Source organism: Eurosta solidaginis, chromosome 3 (genome assembly GCF_040869045.1).
Source record: "Eurosta solidaginis isolate ZX-2024a chromosome 3, ASM4086904v1, whole genome shotgun sequence".
NCBI classification, from domain to species: Eukaryota; Metazoa; Arthropoda; class Insecta; order Diptera; family Tephritidae; genus Eurosta; species Eurosta solidaginis.
Genome location: NC_090321.1, coordinates 84,317,564 through 84,330,838, shown reverse-complemented (window position 1 = coordinate 84,330,838; position 13,275 = coordinate 84,317,564). Strand labels below are relative to the sequence as shown.

Below are 13,275 nucleotides of genomic sequence, written 5' to 3'. Positions count from 1 at the left end.
TTCGTCCCTCCCACAAATTGTCATCCTCCCAGCAGCTCCTTGCAGCCGGACTGCTCCATATTCTCTTACTCCGGGAAGGCATCGAATCCAATCCGGGTCCTTCTCCTGACCCCGGTCCTGAGAAATGGTTTTGCTGCATCTGCCGGAAAAGAATCTTTTTAGGACGGTCATACTCTGTTCAGTGTGTCTCGTGCAAGGGATGGTTGCATCGGACAGGTTGTTCTGGGCTTGATCCCAAAACCCGACGTCCACGTAACTTTTATAAATATTTTGTGGCTCCTTGCTGTTCACGCCCAAGGGCGTCCCGTAGTCTACGCCTTAGCGCCCTCCACTACCTTCCAGCAGCCCCGCTGCTCAGCAAGCCACAACAAGTACCCGCTGCTGCTCGCGCCCCACGGCGCCAACAACTCAAACAGCTGATACCACTCATAACTACTACCTTCGTAGTAGAGTTGGTAGCAATGCTGAGCATCAGCCCCTGCCCCCGTCTTCTCCCCCTCTTTTCCGGCAGCAATCGTGCAGGCCAGGGAAACAGACTCTTAGTCCCTACCTGCGTTTGCACCGTCTGCCAGCACAGAATATATAGGTTTGCGACATCCGCCCAATGCAGCTCCTGCCTTGGGTGGTGCCACTTTCCTAGATGTTCTGGTCTCCGCGACGGCAACCCCCCGACGGGTTTCATCGCGCCATGTTGCCAGGTCGTAAACCCAAATCATCCGGGTACCCCAATGTTTGCCCAAGGACGCCCAGTCCCAGGGCCACAACAGCAATTGCGTCCTGGCCTTCCACAACCCAGGCGTAGTCACCCGTCACTTACCCCCAGAGTGGCGACGTCTCCCCTTATGCACTTCAGAATCCTGCAGTTAAACTGTAATGGACTAACTGGGAAGATTACGGAGATAGTCGATTTCATGAAGCGGCACAACATTCGCATTGCTGCGATTCAAGAGACTAAACTCACAGCAAGATCTGCATTGCAGACCTGCTCTGGGTATAACGTCCACAGGAAAGACCGCGAGAGCGGAAATGGAGGCGGTCTCGCGTTTATCATACACCACTCTGTGCAATATTATATATTTGATCCTGGCATCGACCGCAGGGACAATGTCTTAGAACGTCAAGGCCTATCTGTCCGGTCAGGCGATTCAAACCTAGAAATCATCAACATCGACATCCCTCCTGCCACCTGTTGCCCCAGCGGATACCGCCCTAATATCAGGGCCTTACTCACTGGCAACAATCGCATTATCTTAGGTGATTTCAATGCCCATCATGATCTATGGCATTCAAACTTGCGGGCGGACAGTAGGGGTGAGATGTTGGCGGATCAAATAGAAGAAACGACGTTCTGCACAATAAATGGAGACGCCGCCACACGTATGGTAGGAAGCTGTCACAGCTCGCCAGATATCTCAATCGTGAGCGCAGAACTCGTAAACTGCGTCAACTGGCAGCCGATGGTAACATTGGCATCCGACCACCTGCCCATACTTATTTCGCTTGAGCGTAACGCCGACTTCATCGTCACTGAAAAACGCACTTTCATAAACTTCAAAAAAGGAAAGTGGGAAGAATATAAATCCTTTACAGACAGCCGCCTAGCTGCCCTCCCTATCCCGACTGATGCCCGCCAAGGGGAGCGTGCCTTCCGTAAGGTCATTAAATCCGCCTCGGCACATTTCATTCCCGCCGGGAGAATTCCCGAAATCCGGCCCCACTTCCCGGCGGAGGCCGCAAACTTAGCGAGAGAACGTGACCTTATAAGACAGCTTGACCCAGGCGACCCCCAAATAAGGGATATAAACCAACGCATCAGATTGCTTGTAGATGAACACAAGCGGGCGAAATGGGAGGAGCACCTAAGAGGTTGTAACCTCTCTACCGGTGTGGGTAAATTTTGGTCCACCGTAAAGTCCCTATCGAATCCGACTAAGCACGAAAAGCACAAAGTTTCCATCGCCTTTGGCGACAAAGTGCTGTCGGACGCGAAAAAATGCGCGAGCGCTTTCTGCCGACAATATATAATGCATCCTACGGTCGACAAAGATAGACGGAGAGCCAATAGACACGCACATAAACACAAATTCAGCGCGTCACCAATCACCATCACCGCTAAAGAGGTTGAGGACGCCATTGGTCGTGCTAAACCATCCAAAGCAGTGGGCCCAGACGGCATAGCCATGCCGATGCTTAAAAGCCTAGGGAAAGAGGGTTTCAAATATTTAGCGCATGTCTTCAATCTGTCTCTTTCCACCTTTGTCATACCTGAGAAATGGAAAATGGCCAAGGTGGTCCCGCTACTAAAGCCTGGGAAACCAGCTAACATAGGTGAGTCGTATCGTCCGATATCTCTCCTATCGCCAGTGGCAAAGACGCTTGAAGCCATTTTGCTCCCTTATTTCCAAGCAAATTTGCAGCTAGACCCTCATCAGCATGGCTTCAGAAAACTCCGTAGCACTACCACCGCGCTAAATGCCATTAGCACCCAGATAAATTGCGGTTTAAATCAATACCCCCACCATAGAACAGTACTCGTAGCGCTAGACCTATGAAAAGCTTTCGATACGGTCAACCATGGCTCCTTACTGCAGGACCTGGAAGGGTCTACCCTTCCCCCATGTCTTAAAATATGGACCGCAAATTATCTGGGTGGTCGGCAGGCATCGGTGCAATTTAGAAACGAAACATCAAAACCAAGGAGAATTAAACAAGGGGTACCACAGGGTGGTGTCCTATCCCCACCTTTGTTTAATTTCTACACATCTAAGCTACCTTCACCACCGGAAGGAGTCACAATCGTTTCCTACGCCGATGACTGCACAATAATGGCCACAGGCCCAGGCCCAAAGATCGATGCGCTATGCAATAAAATAAACGGTTACCTCCCTGATCTCTCCAGTTTTTTCGCCTCGCGAAACCTGGCATTATCACCGACTAAATCTTCCGCGACCTTATTTGCAACATGGACGCCCCAAATGTCTACCATTTTGAACATCCACGTCAATGGCACTACGCTACCGACTGTCCTACACCCCAAAATCTTGGGTGTGACGTTTGATCAGGATCTACATTTTGGTGAGCAAGCAGCCGCAATTGTTCCGAGAATTCAGAGCCGTAACAAAATCCTCAAATCCCTTGCTGGCAGTACTTGGGGAAAAGATAAAGAAACGCTCATGACTACATACAAAGCAATTAGCCAGCCGATTACGTGCTACGCGTCACCCATACGGTCGCCAAGCCTAAAAATCACCCACTGGAAGAAACTACAGGCCTGCCAACGCCTGCCACGGGCTGTCTTCTTATGTCCCCAGAACACCATCTGCATAATGAGGCGAGAATACTCCCCATCAGGGAGAGAAATGAGATGCTGACCAAACAGTTCCTGTTGAATACCCAGAAACCTGGGCATCCCAACAGACATCTGATTGATGAACCAGCACCGCCTAGGGGCTTAAGGAGTCATCTCCGTAAGCATTTTGAGGAAAACCGGCACCTGAGAACCCAGCCGTATGAAGTGAAAAAACACAAGCAGGTCCTTGGTGAACTCCATAAACAGGCGTCGGACCTTTATTCCGGGAATTGCCCGGTGAATCCAGTGCTTAACGAAAATTATCCAAAACTTGCGGAAGAGGAACGCATACTCCCCAGGGAAACGCGTGTCACTCTTGCTCAACTTCGTTCTGGATACTGTAACAGGTTAAACTCTTACCTATCCAGAATCAACCCCGGCATACAAAATGTATGCCCCGCTTGCAACGTGTCCCCACATGACACCAACCATCTCTTCAATTGTAATGTGGAACCTACGCCTCTAACACCCCTTTCCTTATGGTCCACCACTGTTGAAACGGCAAGTTTCCTTGGACTCCCGTTAGAGGATATTGATGACAATTTGTGATCGGTCGCGGCTATTAGGTGGGGCGAGCATTGCTACAACAACAACAACAACACAACGCTAACGCCATAACCATACCATAGCCAACCAATTGGTTTTTGGGTTCTCTCCATATCCATCAGCTAAAAATATTTGAATATGAATTTAATAACTTTTTGTATATTTTATTTATTGTTTTGGATACGTTATGACTAAGAGACTTATTTTTTGTGGAATATGTTTGTAATCTTTTGCGTTTTATTCATATTTAAGAAATTTTCACGATTTTTAGGTTAAGGCACCATAAATCGATCACATTGGAGATGGATATGGATATGGGTATGGTTACGACTATGGCGTTAGGGTTAAGGAAGTTTAATTTGGCCTTAAAGTTCGTTGCTGCTTTTGACATAATTCAAAATAGCGCAACTACATTTAAAAACCCACTTTTTTGACTATGAATATTAGCCAATGTGTTTATTTTAATACCAAAACGCTAGACTGATAACGTATCAGTTGTCGTGTGCGATCTGTTATAGCCCTATACTGTCTGTATCCTTCTGGCGATAGCCATCACTATAAATAAACAGATTGGCCTCTACCTGTGACTACGACCGCAAGAATAATATAACGTGATAAGTCAACTTACCTGAAACTTGCTCAATAACTATGCTTCATTTGAATTCATTCCTTTTTTAAGAGTTTTTGTTGTGATATGCTCATCTTACCTTTACAAGGTTTCATTCGAAGATCGCGGACTCCTCAATGACATATAATTTAGCCCGATTGTTTGTTGCAATGTCTACCTTCTGGCAAGCTTCGGGGCATTGCTCGATAAGAGTCTGCCGAAGGTCTCCAACGATTAAAACCACAGCACTTCACTTAAAAATAATATTTTTTGGCATGTATAAGATAGCCGAAAATGGGTTGCGATGTCGCAATAGATGCTACCGTATTTTACCCTAACTGTACACTCACACTTTCAGCCTACGTGGGTCCACATTTCTCTGGATAAAAACCTTAGCGAGATTGAAATTTGGCACACCAATGACAAGACTGATGAAGGATCTCTTAGAACTGCGACATATCCATGTTGTTGTTATTGCGATAAGGACACTCCCCGAGGCCCTTGGGGAGTGTTATCTATGCTGATGGTCTTTTGCCGGATGCAGATCCGTTATGTTCCGGTAACAAGCACCATAAAGGTACTAGCCCGACCATCTCGGGAACGATTTGGTATGCCCACATGGAACTTTCTAGGCCATACCGCCCTCCCACCCCCTAGATTCAGCAGGAGTTCAGGGTCGCCAGATCCTCGGCTGTTAATGAAACACGCCACGGGTAGGCGAGGTTTACAATTGGGTTGGGGCAGCTATATATTGCGCCGGCAACCCCTTGAGAGGGTTGCGCTACACAACCCCTTAAATGAATTTGGTATTTTAGTCGCCTCCTGCGAAAGGCATACCTACCGCGGGTATATTTTAAGCCCCCTAACCCACTGGGGGCGCGACATATCCATAATAAAAGAGGGCGCTGGGAAAAACGGAGTCCGTACTCTGGGTATTGCATGAGACTCCGAAATACGAAACGCTTGTGCACACAGTAGAGAATGTGTATGTCTTACAAAGCAGCAAATCTCGCGCAGCCGAGGTATGGATCGAAAAATTCAAGAATTCCCTATCTTAGATTTTTTTTGAAAAAAATGGAAAGGGGGTTAGGAAATTCATTTGAGATAGCAGAGTAAAGAAATTATTGTTGTATTCTAATAAATGGATGAAAACTTCTCTAAGTACGGGGCCTCGGAATTGCACTGACCATATTCCGCCAGTTGACAGTTACAATTCGCTTTCATCTCTTTCTTAGATACATATTTCAAAAAAATGGCCTATCTCAACATAGTACAAGGCGCAATAACCTCCGAAGAGATTTTAGGCCGAGCTTCTATCTTCCAATTTACGTCGTGCTCCTTTTAATTTTTCCTACAAACTGACAGGACGGGACCTACTTGTTTTATGCCGACTCCAAACGGCAGCTGTAAGGCAGATGAGTTTTCACTGAGAAGCTTTTCATGGCAGAAATACACTCGGAGTGCTTGCCAAACTTTGCCCGTGGCGTGAGCCCAGGATCTTCGGTGTGGTAGGCGGAGCACGATACCATCACACCACCGCGACCACATATTCATAGTTAGGATCGATAAATCCAGCGCGGTCAAGAGGCTTAGAATACTCCTGCGGTATGCACATGTAGTCGTAAGAGGTGACTAAAATCCACAGACCAAGGAGTTTCAACGTGTGCATAATAAATCGTTTTCGAGATAGTCGGGCTGTGCTTTCATGACGCTAGTTTCCGGAAAATACAGGAACAATATCCGGCAAAGGATCTTAAGACCATGGGGGAGTATCTTAATCGCTGGAAATCTGGATTAGGGTGATCTATAAATTGTTATAAATCAATATAAATTTTCTCCTAAATCAATAGTTTTTGGTATCTGGCACATACAGATCGAGATCTAGACAATTTTGGAGGAACGATCAGTGGTCCTCTCCTTCTACTCCCGCCATCTGCCCTCCTTCAATTGTTTTTATTAGCACGCTTTTATTAGCTTTACCTGTATGTTTCAAAGTAACTTTTCGTTCGCTCCAATGCGCCTGCTGCCTTATTAACATGGTTTTATAATTAGCTTCACCTTATTTGTAATCCCGTAATGGTCATATCGAGACCCTTCACGGATCATTTCTGGTTGGTTTTCGGGATCGGTACGGGATCCCGCCGGGGTAATTTCGGGACTATTTCGGGATCATTTTGGGACCCTTCCGGGATCATTTCTGTATAGTTTTCGGGATCCGTCCGGGATCCCGTCGGGGTTATTTTGGGACATTTTCGGGACTATTCGGGAATCATTTCGGGACTATTTCGCGATCATTTGGGGACCCTTCCGGCATCATTTCTGGATGGTTTTCGGCATCTGTCCGGGATCCCGTCGGGGTACTTTCGGGATCATTTACGTACCTTCGAGAGATAAATTCTTGATGGTTTCCGCGATCATTACGGGACTTTTCGTGATTATTTTGGATCCCTTTAGGCATCATTTCTGGATGGTCTTCGGGATTCGTCCGGCATCCCGTCGGGGTCATTTCGAGACTTTTTCGCGACAAATACGGGATCATTTGTGGATCCTTTCGACATCATTTCTGGATGGTTTTCGGGATCCGTCCGGGATCTCGTCGGGGTCATTTGGGTACTTTTTCGGGATCATTTGGGAGCTCTTCCAGCATCATTTCTGGATGGTTTTCGGGATCCGTCCGGGATCCCGTCGGGGTCATTTCGGGACTTCTTCGCGACTAATACTTGATCATTTGGGAACCCTTTCGGCATCATTTCTGGGACTTTTTCGCGACTAATACGGGTCATTTGGGGACCCCTCGCCATCATTTCTGGATAGTTTTCGGGATCCCGGGAGCCCTTCAGGGTCATTCCGGGACTATTTGGGGATCATTAGGGAACCTTTCCGGCATCATTTCTAGATAGTTTCCGTCAGGGTCATTTTGGGACTATTAGGGGATCTTTTGAGGACCTTTCCTGCATTATTTCTGGACGGTTTTCGGGATCCGTCCGGGATCCCATCAGGGTAATTTCGGGACTATCAGGGGATCATTTGGGGGTCTTTCCGGCATCATTTCTGTATGGTTTTCGGCATTCGTTCGGGATCCCTTCGGGGTCATTTCGGGAATTTTTCTCGACTAATACGGGATCATTAGGGGACTCTTTCGGTATCATTTGTGGACGGTTTTCGGGATCCGTCCGGTATCCCGTCAGGGTCATTTCGGGACTATTAGGGGATTATTTGGTGTTAATTTCTAGATGGTATTCGGGATCCGTCCGGGATTCCGTCGGGGTCATTTCGGGAATTTTTCGGGACTATTTCGGAATCATTTGGGGTATCTTCCGGCATCATTTCTACATGGTTTTCGGGATCCAACCGGGATCCCGTCGGGGTCATTCGGAACTTTTTCTCGACTAATACGGGATCATTTGGGGACCCTTTCGGCATCATTTCTGGATGATTTTCGGGATGCGTCCGGGATCCCATTAGGGTCATTTCGGTACTATTAGGGGATCATTTGGGGACCTTTCCGGCATCATTTCTGCATAGTTTTCGGGATCCGTCCGGGATCCTGTAGGGGTCATTTTGGGATAATTTTGGGTACCTTCCGGCATCATTTCTAGATGGTTTTCGGGATCCCGTCGAGGTCATTTCGAAACTTTTTCTCAACTGATACGGAATCATTTGGGGACCCTTTCGGCATCATTTCTGGGAACCGTTCGGGTCATTTCGGGACTATTAGGGGGATCATTTGAGGACCTTTCCGGTATCATTTCTGGATAGTTTTCGGTATCTGTACGGGAACCCATCGAGGTAATTTCGGTACTTTTTCGGGCCTATTTCGGGATCATTTGGGGACCCTTTCGGCATCATTTCTGGATTGTCTTCGGGATCAGTCCGGGATCCCCTCAGGGTTATTTCGGGACTATTAGGGGATCATTTTGGGACCTTTCCAGCATCATTTCTGGATAGTTTCCGGATTCGTCCGGGATCCCGACGGGGTCATTTGGGGACTTTTTCGGGACTATTTCGGGATAATTTGGGGTATATCCGGCATCATTTCTAGATGGTTTTCGGGATCCAACCGGGATCCCGTCGGGGTCATCTCTGGAATTTTTATCGACTAATACGGGATCATTTGGGGGCCCTTTCAGCAGCATTTCTGGATGGTTTTCGGGATACGTCCGGGATCCCATCAGGGGCATTTCGGGACTATTAGGGGATCAATTGGGGACCTTTCCGACATCATTTCTGGATAGTTTTCGTGATCCGTTCGGGATCCCGTCGGGGTAATTTCGGGACTTTTTCGGGACTGTTTCGGTATCATTTGGGGTATTTTCCGGCATCGTTCCTAGATGGTTTTCGGGATCCAACCGGGATCCCGTCAGGGTCATTCGGGACTTTTACTCGATTAATACAGGATCATTTGGGGATCCTTTCGGCATCATTTCTGGATGGTTTTCGGGATGCGTCCTGGATCCCATCATAGTCATTTCGGGACTATTAGGGGATCATTTGGGGATCTTTCCGGCATTATTTCTGCATAGTTTTCGGGATCCGTCTGGGATCCCGTAGGGGTCATTTCGGGACTATTTCGAGATCATTTGGGGTACCTTCCGGCATCATTTATAGATGGTTTTCGGGATCCCGTCTTGGTCATTTCGAGACTTATTCTCAGCTGTTACGGGATCATTTGGGGACCCTTCCGGCATCACTTCTGGATGGTTTCTGGGATCCGTCCGGGATCCCGTCAGGGTCATTCCGGTATAATTTCTGGATAGTTTTCGGTATCTGTACGGAAACCCATCGAGGTAATTTAGTGACTTTTTAGCGCCTCTTTCGGGTTAATTTGGGGTATTTTCCGGCATAATTTCTAGATGGTTTTCGGGATCCGTCCGGCATCCCGTCGGGGTCATTTCAAGATATTTTCGGGATCATTTTGGGTCCCTTCCGGCATCATTTCTTGAAGGTTTTCGGCATTCGACCGGGATCCCGTCGGTGTCATTTCGGGAATTGTTCTCGGCTAATACGGGATCAGTAGGGGACCCTTTCGGTATTGCGGGTCTATTAGGGGATTATTTGGTGTACCTTCCGGCATCATTTCTTCGGGATCCGTCCGGGATTCCATCGGGGTCATTTCGGGACTTATTCGGGACTATTTTGGGATCATTTGGGGACCCCTTCGGCATCATTTCTGGATGGTTTTCGGGATCCGTCCGGGATCCCGACGGGGTAATTTCGGGACTATTTCGGGATCATTTGGGGTATTTTCCGGCATCATTTCTAGATGGTTTTCGGGAACCCGTCGGGGTCATTTCGGAACTTTTTCTCGACTAATACGGGATCATTTGGGGACCCCTTCGGCATCATTTCTAGATGGTTTTCGGGATCCGTTCGGGATCCCATCAGGGCATTTCGGGATTATTTCGGTATCATTTGGGGTACCTTCCGGTGTCGTTTCTAGATGGTTTTCGGGATCCCGTTGGGGTCATTTCGAGACTTTTTCTCAACTGATACGGGATCATTTGGCGACCTTTCCGGCATCATTTCTGGATAGTTTTTGGGAGTCCTCCGGGATCCCGTAGTGGTAGTTTCAGGACTTTTTCGGGATCAATTGTGGTACCTTGCGGCATCATTTCTGGATGGTTTTCAGGATTCGTCATTTCGGGACTTTTTCTCTACTGATATGGGATCATTTGGGGACCCTTTGAGCATCATTTCTGGATGGTTTTTGAAATCCTTCCGGGAGCCCGTCAGGGTCATTTCGGAACTCTTCCGGGACTATTTCGGGATCATTTTGGTACCCTTCGGGGATCATTTCTGTGTGGTTCTCTGGATAAGTCTAGAATCGTGTCGTTGTCATTTCGGGTTTATTGGGACTATTCCGGGAACTTTTGAAGAACCTTCCGGGGCATTTCTGGATGGTTTTCGGGATCCGACCGCGATATCGTCGTGGTCATTTCGTGGATTTTTCTGGATAATTTCGGGATCATTTGGGGATCCTATCGGGTTATCAGCTCATTTAGATCTTTTTTTTTTTACTCAATTACAAAAATTAAATGCATTAGACAGAAAAAAACTTTTAAACAGATAACTTGATTAGCCTGCTTATTTCATTTCCTCCTTGCCGACGGGGCCGCGGGTAAAGGCTAGAACTACATATATTATTCAATATGATTTAACGTGAGTACCTGGCAATGGAAGACTCAACCCCACGGTGTCAATCAGGGGTCTATTTGCATGATCATGATGGAGGATCATGCTGTACTACTTTTTTGCGTTTTTCTTGCATTGCTAAACTTTTTTGTTAATGTGTTGGTGCACATATAAGCACCGGCCGTCTTGTATGTAATAACACATTTAATTTCAAATAAGTACTTTTTATCTTTTTAGATATTAACCAAATCTGCTCTCTGCGCGACGTCTCGCCCTGCTCGTTGCTCTTTCAATCTCAACAACTCCACATCTTTCGTCGCGTACTTTACAGCTGGGTCACAGGTACCCATGATACAACTAAACTTAACAAGCAACGTTGAGTCTCCCCTCGAGTCCCATATGTGTACAACTACATCTGTTGATTTTGCCAGCTCAAACATCTCAGCTTCAAAAACAGCTTTGTGCCATTTTGCGCCGGATTTAAAAACGGATTGCATTTATTCAAGTCCTACATTTTGGTTGTTTGTTATATTTTTGTGCTTGGGAACGATCGGATTCAATGTGGTTAATTCTATCTCGGATGCAATATGCTTTGATATGCTTGGCGAGTCGGGAGAGGGAAAGTATGGCGCACAACGTGTATGGGGAACCATCGGCTTTGGTACTACTGCATTGCTTGCTGGGATTGCAGTCAATCTTTGGACAACAGAAGCACTCAAGAGTTTTACACCAGCGCTTGTTGTCATGCTCGTATTTAGCGGCCTGGATTTGTTAAGCGTTTCTAAACTCAAGTTACCAAAACTCTCATCATCAGACTCCATATTCAAGGACGTATGGCATCTAGTTACTCATCCAGCGATCGCCATTTTTCTTTTATTTGCCACAATTGCCGGTATAATCGATTCGTTCATCATTTACTTCATGTTTTGGCATCTCGAGGAGGTCGCTGCTGAAACTGGTTATATGCATCAAATTAAATTGATTGAAGGCTGTGTTGTTGCTGCTGAATGTCTTGCCGGTGAAGTGCCATTCTTTTTTTACAGCGGTAAAATTATTAAGAAGCTCGGTTATGTACACTGCATAAGTATGTGCTTCTTCTTCTATGCGTTACGTTTGGGACTTATTTCGTGGATACCAAATCCTTGGTACTTAGTTGGTGTGGAACTATTCTTCCAGGGTAGTACCTACGCACTTTGCTACACTTGTATTGTTGCCTATGCATCGGCAGTAGCACCACCTGGCACATCGGCGACCGTACAAGGTCTGATGGCCGGTATGGACGACGGTCTTGGCTTTTCGATTGGATCGTTGGTTGGTGGTTTGGTGTTTCAACATTACGGTGGGCGACGCAGTTTCTTCTATTTTGCAGTCGGTGCGTTTACGGCTTGTGTTCTTCACATGTTGGTACGACCTCGTTCGCGTAAGAAACAATATTTACCAAAGAGCGGTGGCTATGAAGTGCCCAAGGAACAAGTAACTATTAGTCAAATGGCTGTGACGGAACAAAATAAGACGTGATTAAGACTGTTGAAATCATATCTTATTGTGATTAATTTTTTTAGTTTACTTAACGATTTCCTTTTTTAAGTGATATGTATTTGCTGTATTATTAACTATTTTATCAACATTTGTTAACAAGAAACTATGTATATACACATGTATATGTGTATGTATAATAATTTTATTGTCTTATAAAGCATTTACATATATGTATATGTAAGTGAGCTCCTTGAAAAATTGGTTTTATTTAGTAGGTTAGTTCGGCCGAAGCAGGAGAGCTAAGTAATTTGGGTATATCTGTCTGAATCACAGAATGACGACCACTCCCCAGCTGTAGATAATGCGCTTCAATTAACTTGAAACAGGACAGTGGCAGACTATAGTAATAGCTGGTATCAGGGTCGAAATTTCTCAAGGTCTCTTGCTAGGACCTGTTTCTGAATTTCACTAAGCATTGCTTTTTTTGCTATTCCTTTATACACCAATAGGTACATACTAGTATTTTGAAGCAGTCCAATGTCCCTTAGCTCTTGAAGCGCACCTTTAAGTATTCCACACAATTTGGATTAAAAATTGTACCTATACTACACCTTTTCAAGTTTATAATGAGAGAATGCAAGTTTATATTGAGAAAATATAAATTGATAATGAGAAATATGAGTTTATATTGAGAAAATACAAATTGATAATGAAAAATGTAATTTTATAATGTTCTTCTTAGGATACTTTTTATCCCGTTCTGGCTAGGGTCTTGAGATCAAAACGTGGACCTGGGTAATCCTGGGATGTGTTTGTACAATATGGGTATTAAATGGAAGATGTTTATGAGTACTTTGATACTGGGTATTTTTCGTACCCCTGGGTGACTAGGGTCTCGAGATATAGGCCAAAACGTGGACCCGGACACCCCTAGAATATGTTTATACAATATGGATATCAAATGAAAGCTGTGCAGGAGTGTTTGAGTACAGGGTAGTTTTCATACCTATTGATGACTAGGGTCTCGAGATATAGGCCAAAACGTGGACCCGGACACCCCTAGAATGTGTTTATACAATATGGGTATCAAATGAAAGCTGATAATGATCAAAAATAAAAATTTGTTAAAATTAATATTGAAATATAATTGACATCTTATTGA

General features: G+C 45.7%; 1 protein-coding gene across 14 annotated transcripts in view; it reads left to right on the top strand.

Annotated features, from left to right (window-relative positions):
- The window catches only part of LOC137244078 (major facilitator superfamily domain-containing protein 6), a 113,973-nt gene extending 101,602 nt beyond the window's left edge, over positions 1-12,371 (top strand). For all 14 annotated transcript variants that reach the window (XM_067772594.1, XM_067772602.1, XM_067772596.1 and 11 more), the window contains one exon: positions 10,872-12,371. In XM_067772594.1, the coding sequence (XP_067628695.1) occupies positions 10,872-12,152 (1,281 nt within the window). In that variant the 3' untranslated portion in view covers positions 12,153-12,371. The remainder of the gene's footprint in view (positions 1-10,871) is intronic.
- Positions 12,372-13,275: the final 904 nt, after the last annotated feature.